The 18,027-nt window shown below is 41.9% G+C and overlaps 1 protein-coding gene across 3 annotated transcripts in view; it reads right to left on the bottom strand.

The window, feature by feature from the left end:
* Positions 1–248: 248 nt before the first annotated feature.
* LOC145346707 (uncharacterized) overlaps positions 249–18,027 on the bottom strand; it is a 59,135-nt gene continuing 41,356 nt past the window's right edge. Inside the window, exons 19-23 of one of the 3 annotated variants that reach the window (XM_080194331.1) lie at positions 15,101–15,214; positions 13,789–13,846; positions 12,375–12,471; positions 4,705–4,873; positions 249–2,653 (exon numbers count right to left, since the gene is read on the bottom strand). In XM_080194331.1, the coding sequence (XP_080050457.1) occupies positions 2,573–2,653; positions 4,705–4,873; positions 12,375–12,471; positions 13,789–13,846; positions 15,101–15,214 (519 nt within the window). In that variant the 3' untranslated portion in view covers positions 249–2,572. Of the gene's footprint in view, positions 2,654–4,704; positions 4,874–12,374; positions 12,472–13,788; positions 13,847–15,100; positions 15,215–17,359; positions 17,952–18,027 lie in introns of those variants that run through there. The other 2 variants (XM_080194330.1, XM_080194333.1) reach the window with 2 other exon arrangements.

Below are 18,027 nucleotides of genomic sequence, written 5' to 3'. Positions count from 1 at the left end.
TAAGCATTTTGATACCCTCCTTTATTTCTTAGATATCCATGGCTGATTATCTCTTTTTCTAAGTCCTTCCTTATTACTGGTATTTACTTTTGCTGAGCACTGTGAAAGGTTGTTTTGAAAGTGCTCCACTGTTCCTCAATTGTCCCATCATAAAGTTTTTGCTCCCAGTCTACCTTAGCCAATTCCTCCTGCATCCCTATATAGTCTTTGTTTAAGCAGAAGACACTGGTATTGGATTTTACCTTCACACGCTCCATCTGTATTTTAAATTCAACCATACCATAATTGCTTCTTCCAAGAGGATCCCTAACTGCAAGATCATTAATTATTCCCATCTCATTACACAGTAACAGATCTAGGGTAGCTTGCTCCCTCGTAAGGTCCACTACATACTGTTTAAGGAAACTATCGCGGATACATTCTATGAACTCCTCCTTAAGGCTGCCTTGACTGAACTGGTTTGACCAATTGATATGTAGATTAAAAGCCCCCATGATAACTGATGTACCATTTTATATGCATCAGTTATTTCTTTGTTTTACCCCACCATGATGTAATCATTTGGTGGCCTAGAGGGTCTGCCTCTCAGTCATGTTTCACTTAATGTCATATTTTTCAAGACAGCACCTACAACTTTACGTGAGGACTTACTGAACTAATGAGGCTAACAAGCAGCCCCATCACACATTTCAAATAAGGTATAGATATAAATACAAATAGAACAAAGTTACTAGATTTTAGAGGCTGAATATGATCGACATGGTATATTATGAACAGCTCTGCAGTATAGTAATTAACAAATTAGCATAAAAATATTAAAACTTCTTAAACATCAAGATTATGATTACAAGATTAAATTTCTATAGAAGAACAATGAAACAACTTCCAACATATAAAAATATAAAATCTGTAGTTAATTAGAATGAGAGCTACTTTAAAACAAATAAATAAGTGCAAAATCACTTAAACAGGAAGTCTGAAATCTCCCTGAGCTCTGTAGTGACATGCCAGCTGTATAATTTGTATATAAGAATACACAAATTAATTCTGATTGTAAATATAGCATAGGGGATTTGAGCTAAAGGAAAGGACAGAAGCTGAATTGTTGTCAATGGTCCCATTAGGAAGATGGAGCAAAAACACCATCGACTCAATTCTGTACCCCAAATTCAATGCAAGCGTGTGCATGGTGAGGCTTTGTACTTGAAGTGGAGCCTTCAAGTTTCTGCCCTTGTTTGGAAAATTATTTTCATGATCACTTACTGAAATGCAAACAGCTTATTTTTTCTTAAAATTATACCTCAAAAATTTGCACGATAAACTTTGAAAAATATTACATTTCCCCAACGTTTCATTAAAAAAAATGTGTGAAATGTGAAACCTTTGAGCTGTAATTGAGTTCTGTCACATTCCTTCTTTCAGATTGATTATACGTTTCTGAAAAATATTTCTCAGGAGCCCATCACTGAACGATGTTGCCCTGATGTTTTAACAGATTTGCATAGGGCACCTTCACAGGCTCTGCACTCACAGCTGAAGTTCGTTGGGTACATATCACTTAAAATTTAGTTTATTTATCAGTGTCATCACTAGGCTTACGTTAACACTGTAATGAAGTTACTGTGAAAATCCCCGAGTTGCCACACTCCGGCACCTGTTCAGGTACACTGAGGGAGAATTTAGTATGGCCAATGCACTTAACCAGTACATCTTTCGGACTGCGGGAGGAAACTGGAGCACCCGGAGGAATCCCACACAGACACAGATAAGGTGCAAACCTCCACGCAGATAGTGATCGAAGAATCGAATCCGCCTCTCCCATTCTTTTTCTCTAAGTAATGAAAGGACGTCATGGTGGCACAATGGTTAGCACTGCTGCCTCACAAAGCCAGGGACCCGAGTTTGATTCCCGACTTTGGTCACTGCCTGTGTGGAGTATACACGTTCTCCCCATGGGTTTCCTCCGAGTGCTCTGGTTTCCTCCCACAGTCCAAAGATGTGTGGGTTAGGTGGATTGGCCATGCTAAATTGCTCCTTTGTGTCAGGGGGATTAGCACAGTAAATATGTGGAGTTTTTGTTGGTGCAGGCTTGATAGGCTGAATAGCCTCCTTCTGCACTGGGGGATTCTATGATTTTTCTTCCACCTAGCAGCTGGTGTGGGTCTGAATCTCATTGCCTGAGAAGGTGAAAGAGGCAAAACCCTCATCACATTTAATACAAACATTTGGATAAGTACTTAAGGAGCTATAAGCTACAGGGCAATGGACCAAGAGCTCTTTCTTGGCTGTCATGGACATGATGGGCCAAATGGCCTCCTGCCATACCACAAATCTTTCTCTATGATGCATCTGATAGTGATTAATACTGCATGAAAATCCACAAATATTTAAACATACCTGACAAGTGATAACTAAAATAAAGTAAATGTGATCTTAAGACTGATCTTGATATAAAGCATTGTCACAGTAGGTTGCTGGTACAGACACAATGGGCTAAGTGGCTTCCTTCCGTGCTGTGTTTTTATGTTTGAAATCTGTGTTCATGTGGATAAAGCCACTTCTCATTAAACATCTAACTGATGGAAGCAAATGATCCTGAATTCTTGTCGAAAACAGTTTGTTGATTGTCCAGCTTTAGTTCATTCAATATTTTCTGTTAAAAATAAACCAGATAACATTGGTTACTCTCACATTATGAAACTGTGTGTGTTTGTATGTATGTGTGATGTGTGTTTGAGTAAGAAAAACAGGGTTCATGGAATTCTAATTTACCTTTAGCACCCAAAACAAAACATCTCTGGACTGCACTTCTTTGTAAGCAAAGTAGACATTACGGGCAGGATTTTCCAGCCGCATTCAGCCGAAGACTGGAAGATCCTACCCAAGGTCAACAGACGTTTGCATGGTCTGCCCCCATGGCGGGAGGGACAGGAAAATTCCACCCTATGTCTCCAGTTCTTCATCTAAGTCAGCCTTTCTGGCTGTTAACCCCTTAAGTCAACATGGCCCCAACCCTTTCAGTATAATAGACAGAAACTTGCAAGGGTTGCATTTATCCCATTTTCTACAGTTCAACATCTTTCCAGACCTAAAATTTACCTAAAATATTAACATGTACCATAAACTAGAGATTCACAACAAATGGAAAAATGGAATTAAACAACATATTTGTTCACCCTCTCCTAATTGAACAAAGTTAATAAAGGTCTGAGGAATAAAATTACAGCTGCTGTCAATCAACTGGTAGAGGTAAATCAAGCAGCATATACTTATCTTCATCCCTGTCACCTTGCTAAGAAGATCTCAATCCTACTGCTGAAACCCCACTGGAAGAAATCAAACCAAGGCAACTAAGTAAGAGTGATCCTCGATTTTATTTTGAAGACTACTTCCCACAACAACTGCTGCTTATTCAGTGTCTTTGAAAACCTGTGCTCTGTCGGTATAAAGAGATCCTGACCCTGGTGAAATTTCTGGGAGTAGGAACAGTTTGAAATAAAAAACAAGTGCCAATGTCAGTATGGGTGAATCCTGAGCACCCAGTGAAGGGGCAGCAGAATAAAAGGTGCTGCCGGGGAATAGTTTTCAATACAAAGCCGACAGGGATGCCTACAATGGTCTTGGTGGTCTTAGATCCCACTTTTATAATTTTGCCAGCATGCTGCAAGTCAGGTCTTAGAACCAGCAAGCCTCCTTAGCTGAAGACAGATTGCAGTGCAACTCTTTTCAAACTGCAGGAGTATTCCAGCCCCTTAAACCCCACTTCTATAACTTTGCCAGCATGCCGTAAGTCAGGTGCACAGTACGAAGGGTAGCAAATTTGTTAAGTAGTTTTTCTTTGTTCTTCGTGGTGCTAACGACCCATTTAACACACACACACCTCCATGGAACTTGCACATGGCCGCTGGGAGAATTTCCTGGTTATGATTTTTGTACAGCCTCCCAGCATAACAGAGCCTTCTAGTCAGCTTCTAACAGACTTTTGCCTCCATTCTGTTGCTGTCTAAAAGAGGTCCTCATATCAAAATGAATCCAAGCATAGCCTAATTTTCAAATTCTGTGCTATCAGAATGAGGGATGTTAATGCTCCAGGGTAGACCACTCGCTGTTCCAGGCACTGAGCACTTTCATTTCAGGTATTGAATAGTTGGATGCTGAATAAAGCTCGTTACATTTTCCCAATAATGCGCCTCAGCCTGAGCTCCGAGAAAAAAATGGGGGCTGTATTTTTGAGTTGGGGGACAGGAAATAGAAATTGGGACAGGAAATAGAAATTAGGACTTTTTCTGAATCCCAAACTGAGGTTGGAAACAGAATGCAATCACGATTTACATGGTGACAACCCCTTGAACTGGTCTGGAGACAGATTAGTAGCCACATCAAAGGGAACAGAGGCCGGCCAGATGAAGGGCACACTCGATTTATGGTCATCAAAGTAGCGATTATGGCGAGTGCTCTGTGAAGGAGCAGGGAAGATTCAGTAGAGCAATAATTGCCTGTAAAAATAAACTGAGGTAAGCTGGGAAAGAAGACAGATGAGCCACAAAAGAGATGTAGTTGGTACACATAATTTGATTTTGATCATTGGTGCAGAATCGTCTGATTCAATTTTAGTTAATATATTTTAATAGATAATGCTGTGTCAGCCAATGCATCAATTGTATCCAGAACTTAATTTTCTTTGAGATTTTTTGAAAAACTTACATTTCTTAGTCGTTGTGTAAATTGTTCTTCTTGTTCATTCACTTGTTGGTCAGGGATAGTGACACCCCAGCGTTGTAGTTCCATTAGTATTTCCTCCTGGCAGTATAATACAGCTGGGTCCAAAGAATTTTTATTAATGAGTTCCACCAAAAACTGTTTAAAATGTATTCTGAAATGAAGATGAGAGTTGCAACAAATGAATGACTTTTGACATACTTGTGTGAAGCTTTATATTTCCCTTCTCAAGTGCAGTTTTATTTAAACTGCTAAATTTGAATAGAAATAGGTGGCATGGTGCCATAGCGGTTAGCACTACTGCCTTCCAACGCCAGGGACCCGGGTTCAATTCCCAACTTGGGTCACTGTCCGCACTAACTGCATGGGTTTTTTCCGGGTGCTCTGGTTTCCTCCAGAGTCCAAAGTTGTGCATTGGCCACGGTAAATTGACTAGTGTTAGGGAATTAGCAGGGTAAATATGTGGGATTACGGGAATAGGGCCTGGCTGGGATTGTACAATCTCGATGGACCAAATGGCCTTCCTCTACACTATAGGAATTCTATGATTAATATATTTTAAATTAAAAGTATCCCACAAGAAGCACAATTAAAAGTTAACCAGTTTTATTCTGGTTAGACATCAGTTTGAAAACGTCAATACTGTTCTTTAGAAATAAAATGCAAACATACCCAAGTTAAAATAAATTGTAAAAGTACTTCAAAGTTATAAAATCGGTTATTTTGAGACAACAGACAGAATTTTACCATTCCGCCCATCACGGAAACAGCAGGCAGGACACAGACCATCGGAGGTCCACTGATCTTGAGTGGGACTTTCTGGTCTTGGGCTGTGCATGGCTGGGAAATCCCACCCAATGACAACGGCAGCAGCAGCAGCTTTAACACCTTCTTGTAGGGATAGGCCAATTGGACCTTCGAGCCTGACCTGACATTCTGTACAATAATGGTTGATCTACAACTTTAATTCCATCCTCCTGCATTATCCACCTTCCCTTAATTTATTTGTTCAAAGACTAAACATCCACAACCCTTTGGAGTGCAGAATTACAATTATTCACAATGCTCAAGATAAGAAACCTCTCTTCATCTCAATCCTAAATATCGAATCTCTTATTCTGAGACTGTGACTTCCAGATTTTGACTCCCCACACAGGAGAAACATCCCTCCAACATTTACCCAATCAATCCCTTAAAGTTTGTAAGCATGATTTTGCCTGCCGTTCACATCACGCTTGATCTGCAGTGAGGTCGGAGAATTTAGTACCCAGCCAAATCTCTGTTCACTGCAATGAGCTGGGAGAATTCCGCCAGTGTAAACAGTGATAAGATTCCAGCGTATGTATCTCAACGAGATCAGCTCTCCATTTTCTAGTCCCAATCGGCTCGGTCTCCTCATCTGCTCATTCCAGGAATCAGCCTGGGTAAACTTTTGTCGGATGCCCTCCATGGTTAGCATATCCTTCCAATGGTAAGGAGACCAAACATGTACACAGTACTCCAGGTGTAGTTCACCAAGATGCTACGTGACTGCAATAAGACTTTTTCACACTCTTATACTCCAATCCCTTTGTAACAAGGTTAATATACCATTAGCATTATAATTGCTTGCTGTACCTGCGCGCTTTCAGTAATTTCTATAAAAGAACATTCAGTCTCACCGAGTATTATATTTCACAACCTTTCACCATTTTCAATAAACATTCAGCTTTGTCTATGTTCCTACCAAACACCAACAAAAGCAACTTATATTCTTATAACATTTTTGATATTATGATACTTAAGAACATATGAACATAAGAAATAGGAATAGGGGTAGGCCATCTAGCCCTTCGAGCTTGCCCCACCATTCAATAAGATCATGGCTGATCTGAAGTGGATCAGTTCCACTTTCCCACTTTCTCCCCATAACCCTTAATTCCCTTGTCTGTCAAAAACCTATCTACCCGTGACTTAAATATATTTAGCGAGGTAGCCTCCACCACTTCAACGGGCAGAGAATTCCAGAGATTCACCACCCTTTGAGTGAAGAAGTTCCCCCTCAACTCTGTTCTAAACTGCCCCCCCCAACCCTTATCTTGAGGCTGTGCCCCCTAGTCCTGCTGTCCTTTGAGCGGGAAGAGTCTCTCTACCTCTACCCTATCCATCTCTTTCATTATCTTATACGTCTCTATAAGATCCCCCCCTCATCCTTCGAAACTCCAACGAGTACAGACCCAGTCTATTCAGTCTCTCTTCATAGTCTAACCTCCTCATCTCCGCTATCAGCCTAGTGAACCTCCTCTGCACTCCCTCCAAGGCCAAAATATCCTTGCGCAAGTGTGGCGACCAAAACTGCACACAGTACTCCAGCTGCGGCCTCGTCAGTGCCCTGTACAGTTGCAGCAAGACCTCCCTGCTTTTATATTCTATCCCCCTCGCTATAAAGGCCAGCATCCCATTCGCCTTCTTGATCATCTGCTGCACCTGCAGACTGGGTTTTTGCGACTTATGCACAAGGACCCCCAGGTCCCTCTGCACCGTAGCATGCTGCGCTTTTCGTCCTTTAAATAGTAGTCCCTCTTACTATTATTCTTGCCAAAGTGGATAACCTCACACTTGCGAACATTGTACTCCATCTGCCAGGTCCTCGCCCACTCGCTCAGCCTATCCAGATCCCTCTGCAGACTTTCCACACCCTCCGCACAATTTGCTTTTCCACTCATCTTCATGTCATCAGCAAATTTCGTCACCCTACACTCAGCCCCCTCCTCCAGATGGTAAATAGCTGAGGCCCCAGCACCGATCCCTGCGGCACTCCACTAGTCACCAACCGCCAATCAGAATAGCACCCATTGATACCAACTCTCTACCTCCTATTAGACAACCAATCCTCAATCCACGCTAACACCTTATCCCCAACTCCATGCCCCCTAACCTTCTGAAGCAACCTTTTGCGCGGCACCTTATCAATCGCCTTTTGAAAATCGAGAAACACCACATCCACCGGTTCCCCTCTGTCTACCGCACTAGTCACATCCTCATAGAAATCCAATAAATTTGTCAAACATGACTTCCCCTTAACGAATCCATGCTGCGTCTGCTCTATCAAACCATTCTTTTCTAGGTACCTCGCTATTTCTTCTTTGATGATGGATTCAATCATTTTTCCAACTACAGATGTTAAACTAACCAGCCTATAATTCCCTGCCTTTTGCCTGCAACCTTTTTTGAACAGCGGCGTAACATTAGCCGTTTTCCAATCTTCTGGCACTTCCCCAGAATCCAGCGAAGTTTGGTAAATAATCACTAAGGAATCTACTATCACCTCTGCCATTTCCTTCAGAACCCTTGGATGCATTCCATCCGGTCCTGGAGACTTGTCCACCATCAGTCCCGTTAGTCTATCAAGCACTACCTCTCTAGTGACATCCTTCTACATTTCATCGGAGCAATGCAAAACAACACTTGATACTAAACTGCACAAGGTGATATCAGGGCAAACGATCAACAGCTTGATCAAAGATAGGTTTTAAGAGATGAAAATGGTGGAGAGGTTTAGGGACAGAATTCCAGAGCCTGAGACCTAGTCAGCTGAACGTGCATCCATCAATGGTGGAGTAATTACTCCTGCTCCTATCGCTTATCAATCTTAATTAAAATTTGGGATGCACAAGAGTCCAGAATTAATTGAGCACAGGTATCTTAGAGGATGTGGGTCTAAAGATTAGACACATAAAGGGGACAAGACCATGAAGGGATCTGAAAACAAGGGTGAGAATTGTTTTTTAATCGTACCTTTGTTTAACTAGGAGTCAAAGTAAGTTATTGGGATGATAGGGGAATGGGACTTGGGCAACAAAAAGATAACCTCAAGCTTTTGGAAGATAGAACTAGAGCTCATACAATGGACATGTATGATTTCAGCTGTAGATAAGCTGAAATAGTGGTGAAGTCAGGTAATGTTAGGTAAGTGGAAAAAGGTCTTAGAGATGCTGTGGGTACGTGGTTGGAGGCTCACCTTGGGGTCAAATATGACATCAAGGTTGTGAACAATTTGGTTTAATCTCCGACAGTCACTAGAAGGAGGACATAAGCCTTTGACCATGGGCTACGTCCTTCTTCGAATGACTGTTCTGAAGCCTTTGACCATGGGCTCAGTTTTCCCAATAGTTAGTTGGAGGAAATTTCTGCAAACCAGATTGGGAAATCTAAAAAGCAGTCTAATAATACAAAAAACAATAGTGGAGTTGAGAGGCGTAGTGGTGAAACAGCCAATCTAAAATGGATAACCTCATATTGCCATACATTATATTACATCTTATTATTTATTACTGGTGTCACAAGTAGGCTTACATTGGCACTACAATGAAGTGAAAATCCCCAAGTCGCCACATTCTGGCACTTGTTCGGTTACACTGAGGCAGAATTTAGCATGACCAATGCACCTAACCAGCATGTTTTTCGGACTGTGGGAGAAAGCCAGAGCACCCTGAGGAAACACATGCAGCCATGGGGAGAATGTGCAGACTCTGCAGTCAGTGACCCAAGCCAGGAATCGAACCTGGGTCCCTGGAGCTGTGAGGTAGCAGTGCTAACCAGTATGCCACTGTGCCTTCCCATCTGCCATGTTCTTGCCCACTCATCCAACTCCTCCGTATCCCTTTGCAACCTGTGTGCATGCTTCTTGTAGCTTACCTTCTCAATTAACTTTGTGTCACCTGCAAACTTGGACGCTATATTCGGCAACCTTGACTCCAAATCATTAATATAGAGATCCTTACAGCACCCCGATTAGTTACGGCAAAATAGCCCATTTATTCCTATGCTCTGTTTACTGTCTTTGAAGCAATTCTCAATCCATGCTATTTTCCCTAACCCAATATGCTCTTATTTTGTGCAATAACCTCTCGTGTGATACCTTATCAAATGTATTTTGAAAATCCAACATGTTCTTCCTTATCTATCCTGTCAGTTACAACTTCAGAAAACAGATTTGCCTCATAACATTTTCCTTTCATAAATCCATGTAGCCTCTGCCTGATCATATTACTATTATTTATGTGCTATTACTATATCCCTAGTAATAGATTCTAGTATTTTTCCTACTTTTGATGTAAGGGGGACTAGGGTGAGTGCAAATTCACAAATCTTTGCAGATGGCAAGGCAGTATTGAACTTTGCTGGTTTCTGGGAAAATTCTGCCTCGCAAATGAGACAAAATGGGAGAGAAAGATCGTAGTATGTGGATATACTCAGAATATTATGGTCGCAATGCTGTAGTTTTAGACTGAGCAAAGAGCCTGCAAACTTAATGTTGGAACACAAAAAAAGATGACTTCAGTTTGTTAACAAAGTGGCACATCCCAAGATTATGTTTGACAGGAAGCTGGATATGCAGAAACAACCTTGGACTTTTTGTCCATCGACAGATGGAGTTGAATGTTACGAAAAGAAGGTTGGAAGCTGACCTCATGCTTGTCAATAATGTCACTGGGCAGTTGCATGTAAATTAAGAATTAGAGGGCACCAAGTGTGAAGATCTGGAGTACACAGATGCTGAAGAAAGAACAATTAAGTACAAGTAAGAACCGTGTCACTTTGGATAGCACGGTGGCACAGTGGTTAACACTGCTGCCTCACAGCACTAGGGATCCGGGTTCGATTCTGGTCTCGGGTCACTGTCCGTGGAGTTTGCACATTCTCCCTGTGTCTGCGTTTCCTCCCACAGTCCAAAGATGTGCGGGTTAGTCAAAGCAGTGGGAGACACTTTAAGCATTCAAAACAAATATGTTACCGTAAAGGAAAAGGGATTCCCAAATCTATAACTCTCTGAATGTCAAAGAGAATATAGGGGAAGACAAGACCAAAAAAAAAGGAATAGTTTCACCAGATATGTTATGAGAGAGAGACCTATGTCAGGTTAGGTGGATTGGCCGATCTAAATTGCCCCTTAGTGTCAGGGGGATTAGCTGTGTAAGTACATGGGATTACGGGAATAGGGGCTGGGTGGGATTGTGGTTAGAACATACTCAATGGGCCAAATGGCCTCCTTCTGCACTGTAGGGATTCTATGAATTCTGCTAGATTAGATGCTCATAGAAGTGGCAAGAACGTTAGCTGGTACCATCAAAATTAAATCTCAAACTACTCCGTGGAGCTTGGAGATAAACCTTATGATTTTAAATGACATTCAAAACCTGACAAAATAATAGAAGTCAGCTCAGTGGTAGTATTTTGCCTCAGTATGAGATGGTCTTGGGTTCAAGTCTGCTTTAGAGATGATCACATATTCCAGGCTGGCATTTCAGTGCAGAACTAAGGGAATGCTGTACTGCTAAAAATATGTCATCTTATGGGACTACTTACCGTAATTTCGTCGACAACATTTATCCTTCTGCCAACATGCCTTAAATAAATTCTCTGGAGGGAATGGCAGGTTTCACTAGGATGCTGGATGAAGTGGTGCAGAGGTGGGACACACACTAGCCCAGCTCCAGGAGTTGGCCTTCCAGAAGGGTCACCACCCCAGCCTTGGATGCAGTGGCAGCCCTAGTCATTGCAAGTGCTCTCCAGAAGAGATCAGGAACAGCAGTGTCGAAATAAGATGAATGATCTTCACTCAGTCAGGGTAAATGAACCGTCCCAAGTCTTCCACTGGACCCACTTACACCCCCAATCCTTTCTCACTGAGCCACCTTGGCTTTTGTCAGCGCCAGGTTCCCCCCACAATCACCACGTTTCCCTCCGTAGCTGCTGTCCTCCTCACATTCCAGCTCCTACCCAAGTCCCACACCTGCCCAACCTCATCACCATCTTAAAATGTCAACACTCCCATCTACAATTTTCCTCTCTGTGTCACTGCAGGACAAACTCAACCATAACAAGTGTGAGCAGGCGCAGCCAGCTGGAGTCATGCCCAAATTCAGAACCCTTATACATTTTGAGGAGCAAGCCCCCGAGCTGACTGGGGAGGAGGATGAGAATTTCTGCCTTGCTGGTGAAGTGAGGCAGCAGAGAAACATGAGAATCTTCAACACATATACTTCATTCCTCAAGTCTTGGAGTAAGGAATCAATGTTTGCGCTGTATCTCCTGTAATGCACTGATGCCATGTTTTTCCTCTTGCAGGCTGACCACTGGAACAGGCTGGACCATCCTTGATCTCCTAGACCCACCGGAGTCCAGAAGCTCACGGGGGGACTTCTCCAACTTCACTGTTGAAGAGGTGTCACAGGTGTCACCCACAGCTGACACCAGCACAATACACAAGTTTCTGTCACTCACTGGTGAGTATCTCACAGCTGAAGATCCACAGCAGGCGAAGGCAGAGAGGTCTCAGGGAACCAGCACCCAAAGGGATGCTGGAGGGCTCTGCCTAGCCCCTTGCTGATGAAGTGCCCCCTGGGCCTGGTCATCCCACAGCTGTGAACACCCTGAAGGGTGCTGGCTGTCTGAGCGCTCACCTCCAAAATCCCCCTCGGAGGTGAAGACGCCAGGTCCGTGCTTTGGGACTGAGTTGGTGATTTCCAGATATGAGAATTGCTACACCTGGAGTTAGGTTAAGCTTTTAAGTACTATTATCAATGAGTAGGAACTACTGTAGTTACGTCAACCACCATTCTTAACATGCTTCAATTTAGAGCACTGCCAACAAATATTATCATTTCACTTACTCGCAAAGATCCAAGTGGCTTTTAATTGAGGTGCGTCCACATTGTTCATCTTTCAGACCATGTGAGGTTTCTCGCTGCTCCATAACCTTGCATTTACCTGAAGCAGGACAGTATTAATCATGATAAACAAAGCTTTGAAGATGCTGAAGATTGTATTTTCCAATATTTAAAGAAAATATGAATTAAGTGCAAATGCCCATTATCATTAGAAGTAACATAATTTCAAGGCGGCTTTTAAATTGCACACACAAAATGTTAATTCGATATTATGGGAGCTCCATTTAAATCCACATAATTATGGAGTCAACATGCAAATCCAGATGATCACAAAACAGTATATGTTCCAAAATTGTTTCTCTGTTACAGCTAAAAAGTTTGGCATTACTTTTTCACTATTCTTTCTTTAGGGAACAATATCTGTTATTCTGGGTTACAATCTGTCAACTATTAATATTTAATTTCACAAAAATTAGAAAGTAATCTTTCCTCTCTCCATCTCTGCTTAAGAAATCCTGCAGAGCCAATAATGGGGTTGGAAGCTATGAGATAAAGTGAACAGTTCACTTCTGTGAATTGTATAGTTCATTGTCAGTAGGTCAATGGGATAGAGGTGGAGAGACTCTTCCCGCTCAGAAAGGATAGTAGGACTGGGGGGCACAGCCTCAAGATAAAGGGGGGGCGGTTTAGAATGGAGTTGAGGAGGAACTTCTTCACTGAAAGGGTGGTGAATCTCTGGAATTCTCTGCCCGTTGAAGTGGTGGAGGCTACCTCGCTAAATATTTTTAAGATGCGGGTTGATGGGTTTTTGATAAGAGAGGGGATTAAGGGTTATGGGGAGAGGGCGGGAATGTGGAACTGAGCCACGACAGATCAGCCATGATCTTATTGAATGGCGGGGCAGGCTCAAAGGGCTAGATGGCCTACTCCTGCTCCTATTTCTTATGTTCTTATGTTCTTATATACACATCTGTGTGTATATACAAATACTGATAAGCTATGCTAAACTAGTGAGAGCAGCACCACACCCAACCCATTCATAATGTGGGTGGCACAGTGGTTAGCTCTGAGGCCTCACATAGCCAGGGATCTGGGTTCAATTCTGGCCTTGAGTTTGCACATTCTCCTTGGGTTTATGTGGGTTTCCTCTGGGTGCTTCGGTTTCCTCCCACAGTTCAAAGATGTGCAGGTTAGGTTGATTGGCCATGCTAAATTGACCTTTAGTGTCAGGGTGATTAGCAAGGTAAACACGTGTGGTAACGGGGATAGGGCTGGTGTCAGGGCAGGCTCTATGGGTCGAATGGCCTCCTTCTGTAATGTAGTGAGTCTATTCTATGATAATATCAAGGAGTTGCACATATATTCACACAAAACTTATTTTTTTGCAGTATATCATATCAAAGATGATAGTTATTACCTTCCACCTGTCCTGGGCTGTTATCTATTCCAATGGCAGTCAAGGAAATATTCGCTCTCTATACAAAAGGAAATCAGACATTAACGAAGCGGCTGAATAATAAACCGATTGTTTTTGTATTCAATAAATTATAAAACTTTCGAGTTTGAGTTTTTGATGACAAACTCTGAATTCTCTGTGATTCCTCCTCAGAGTGGCTGCAATAAGTGCAAATAAATGCTTCGATCTTGAAGTTAGTCTATCATTCACTACTTTCGCATAGGCTGTTGTGTGAACTGAACCAACCCCACTACCACCAATAGTCCCCATGCCCCCCAGTTAAAACCAGCCATCATTGAAATGAGTTGAAATGATGAGAACTTTCCCTTTTCCTTTCGCAAATCGTTGTTTAAAGCCCCATTAAAAGTTGCGCATTGTTCAATGAAGTCTGGCCCTGAGGTTTTTGTTTTAAATTTGTGCAGCATTAATTGTTCCATTTTAATCAATTACTGGATTTTTAAAAACTGAATAATTTTAGAAATTTTTTTCATGTTAATTCAGCTTCTACCTTCATTTTGTTTTGCTTTATGTAAAAATCTTAAGAAGTAATTTCATTTTAGTGCCTTTTACGTCTGTTGTGGAATTCTTTAATGTTATTGGCTGTATGGACAGTTTGAGAACATCACTGCAACTCTACACTGGGAATCCCCAGAGAATAATTCGCTCACTGAATGGCGAGAGGAGGAAAGGTTCTTGTGGAAATAGCACATCTCTCTACAAGACTTTCTTCAAGGTCAGAGGTGAACATCCTTGCTTTGCTTTGCCATTGACCACTGACCACAAAATCCAGTCTGACTCAAGAACGATCTGACTATAGAAGGGTCAGCTTTCACTCAAAAATGGCTACTGTATCAAAAAGTCTGTGTTGACATACAAACATTCTACCAAGAGATACCATCTCGCTCCCTTCGCTCCCCCCAACGCCACCGCGCCCCCCCCCTCACCTTCCCCCAACGCCACCGCGCCCCCCCCCCCCCCCCCCCACCTTCCCCCAACCCAACTCTGTGACACAGCCTGTCTGCAGGAAACGCACTGGTAGATCTTACTAGATTAACAGCTGGTCTGGCACAATTCAATTATTCCTCCTATCAGTACAGGTTTTCTTCATGTAATCCACTATAACTAGTGGCAGGCTTGGGGGAAGGTTGCAGGGTTGGAAATCAAGAAGTAATTTGTATTGGAAGATCTCTTGCCATGATAATATTCCCTCTTGTTGAATAATTTGAAGTGCATTACTCGGGAATAGAACATCAAGAAATTAGCTACGACTCACATGTAATAGTTGCTGTAGCCGTTCCACACTCCAGTCTCTGAGATGATAGAAACAGTCCCGGGGATGATGTGCATGCAAACCCTTAGTACGGCAGTTACTCATCAACGTACAAGCCTGTTGCAATCAAACACATTTAAATATATAAATATATAAAACAACCTGTTTCTATTATCAGGCTATGATAACTGGCAAAGCACACATAAGAATGCAGGATAAAGAAATGCGGGAAAAAGGGAAATGGGATGAGGCTGATGTGCAACCTGATTCCATTGACCTCTTTTTTCCATATCTTTTAATGTCTCTGGTTAGCAAAAATCCATCAATCTCAGACTGATCTAGAATCAAGGTAAAAATATTTAATCAAAATGCATAAGTGAGAGAAACAAGATAAGAGAATTATCTGAGTGAAATATACTTAAGTTGGAGGCTATGACAAAACCAGTTCTCAGAGAAAACTAAGCAGTGGGTGGAAGGTTGTTGAGATGATTTTGAGCATAGATACAGAAAAGGCAGCTCTAAAGACTATAGATAAGTTAAAAAACATCAAGATTTATTTGCTCAAATTATATCATATCTTGTCAAGTTGTGAAACCAAATTGAATAAATCTAGTCATCCGTAAATTGTTAGTGAAATAAAAATGACAATGAAAGCTTCTGGAATATCATAAAATTTCAAACAGATCATTAATTCTGATCTGGGAAGAAAACCTGCCACACACATCTGGTTTGACCTACAAGCTCTCCAGTACCAGGCTCTTTATGCCCTCAAGCAATAACTGCTGCCATGCTGGTTTAATCCAGGATGAAGAACACAAAACTACATTAGAAATAAGATGTAGAAACTGGAGACTATTGCGGCTGCATGGAACTACAACAGTGGGAATAATGGTGAGAATAGTAACAATGGTTAGGTGGACTGGCCATGCTAAATTGCCCCTTAGTGTCAGGGGGATTAATGGGATTATGGAGATGGGGCCTAGGTGGGATTGTTGCCGGTGCAGGCTCGATGGGCCGAATGACCTCCTTCTGCACTGTAGGGATTCTTTGATTCTAATATAACATACTGGTGAATGGACAGAGTGAACAGAAAAAGGGCATGACATGACATGTAAGAGGTTAAAAAAGTGGATTCTGCAGGAGGTAGCATATTATACAATGAACTACACTGGTCATTCAATAAGTCCTTGCTTTGAATTGTCCTGCTTTACACTGTTTTGCTTTAAAATTGTTTATTCTTCAGAGCCCTTTTCTCCAACATATATTGCAATTTCCATTTATACATCACAATTGTGCATTGCACATTGTCAACACACAACAGAAGGAACAGTGTCATCAGGAGCTCTCTCTGAAAACCCAGGAGTTAGCTTGAGAACTTATTCCTGCACCCGCTCATGCCCTGATGGTTGCCTCCCATCTTTCCTGTTAGACGCATCATACCAGCGCGGCCTCCAATCTGACTGCTGCCTTACTCCTAATCTGCTTCTGCCTTGCTCGCTGCCTCACTCCTGCTCTGTTCCCGCCTTGCGCACTGCCTTGTTCCTCCTCTGCACCCACCCTGCATGCTGCCTCACTCCCGCTCTGCTCCTGCCCTGCTCGCTGGCTCATTTCCTGCCTTCTCCCATTCTGTTTGCTGTACTGTTCGCTGGCTTGTTCATTGCCTCACTTCAAATGACCAAAAGTAAAATCAATTCGCTTTGTCCACATCCATGTAATAAAGACCAGGGAGAGAATGGGGAGAGAATTGCTGGCAATTAGGAGGCAAGGAAAGTATAACTGAGGATCAAGGAGAAACTCGCTGTGGATCCAAACTCCCATTTATACATTAATTCTTATGTAAAAAGCTGATTAATTTAAATATTGTTTTGCTCAAAGTTTCACTCTTGAAGAAGGCAGCTAGGACGTTAAGTGAAGGTTTGGGTGGCACAGTGCGCAATGGTTAGCACTGCTGCCTCACAGCACCAGAGACCTAGATTCAAATCCAGCCTCGGGTCACTGTCTGTACGGACTTTGCACTTTTTCCCCATATCTGCATAGGTTTCCTCCAGGTGCTCTGATTTCCTCCCATAGTCCGAAGATGTGTGGGTTAGGTTGATTGGTCATACTAAATTGACTCTAGTACCAGGGCAAATGAAGATCACGAGAATGGGATCTGGGAGAGATTGTGGCTGGTACAATGGGCTCAATGGCCCTCTTCTGTAATGTAAGCATTCTACGATTTCTATGAATTACTGTATATGTTAATGTGAAAAAAAGCCTGACCTTAGTAATAGTATAGGCCAACCACGTGAACATGAAGAGGTAGACAGCTTGCTCAATGATGCAACAAGAAATAAAGGGAAGTTAATATAGTTTATTATTTAATTTAATATATTATGCAATTTAGTGAATAAATCGGAAAAGTGAAATTAAGATCCAATATAAGCTCTACAAATCCCAGAGAGAAAAAAGGGGTAGAGTATTCATTACAGAAAATATTAAACATTTGGAAACATGTTTAAAGCATAGCCAAAGGGTAATGAGAATCCAGGAAATAAAGTATATTTGCAGCTTTGTTACAAAATTGCAAGAAATTATTTCAGTACTTCAATAGTCAGACAGACAGTCAGGGAACAGGCTGAAGTCCTATAAGATACAAATAGATTTAAAACAGAATGAGCATAAGATAATAAATATGCGTAATTATAATGACCTACACTCCAAGCAAGTATTCCCTAAAGAAGGCACAAGCAACATACTATTCACAAATAGAGGTCACTTAGCTAAAGGTAATACCCAGCTTTCCAAAGGGCATTTAACAAGCTTTCATGTGGAATCATGTGGGAATTCAAGGTGAATCTTCAGGTTCAGAAACCTAGTGAACGTTAAAAAAAACATTAGCTGTCTGTTAGAGGAGCCAAGTACTGCATGGGGAACCTCAGGGATCAGTG

The sequence above is a fragment of the Carcharhinus amblyrhynchos genome, chromosome 8 (genome assembly GCF_965287045.1).
Source record: "Carcharhinus amblyrhynchos chromosome 8, sCarAmb.v2.hapA, whole genome shotgun sequence".
NCBI lineage: Eukaryota > Metazoa > Chordata > Chondrichthyes > Carcharhiniformes > Carcharhinidae > Carcharhinus > Carcharhinus amblyrhynchos.
Note: the sequence above shows the minus strand (reverse complement) of the source record. Positions and strands in the feature narration are given on the sequence as shown.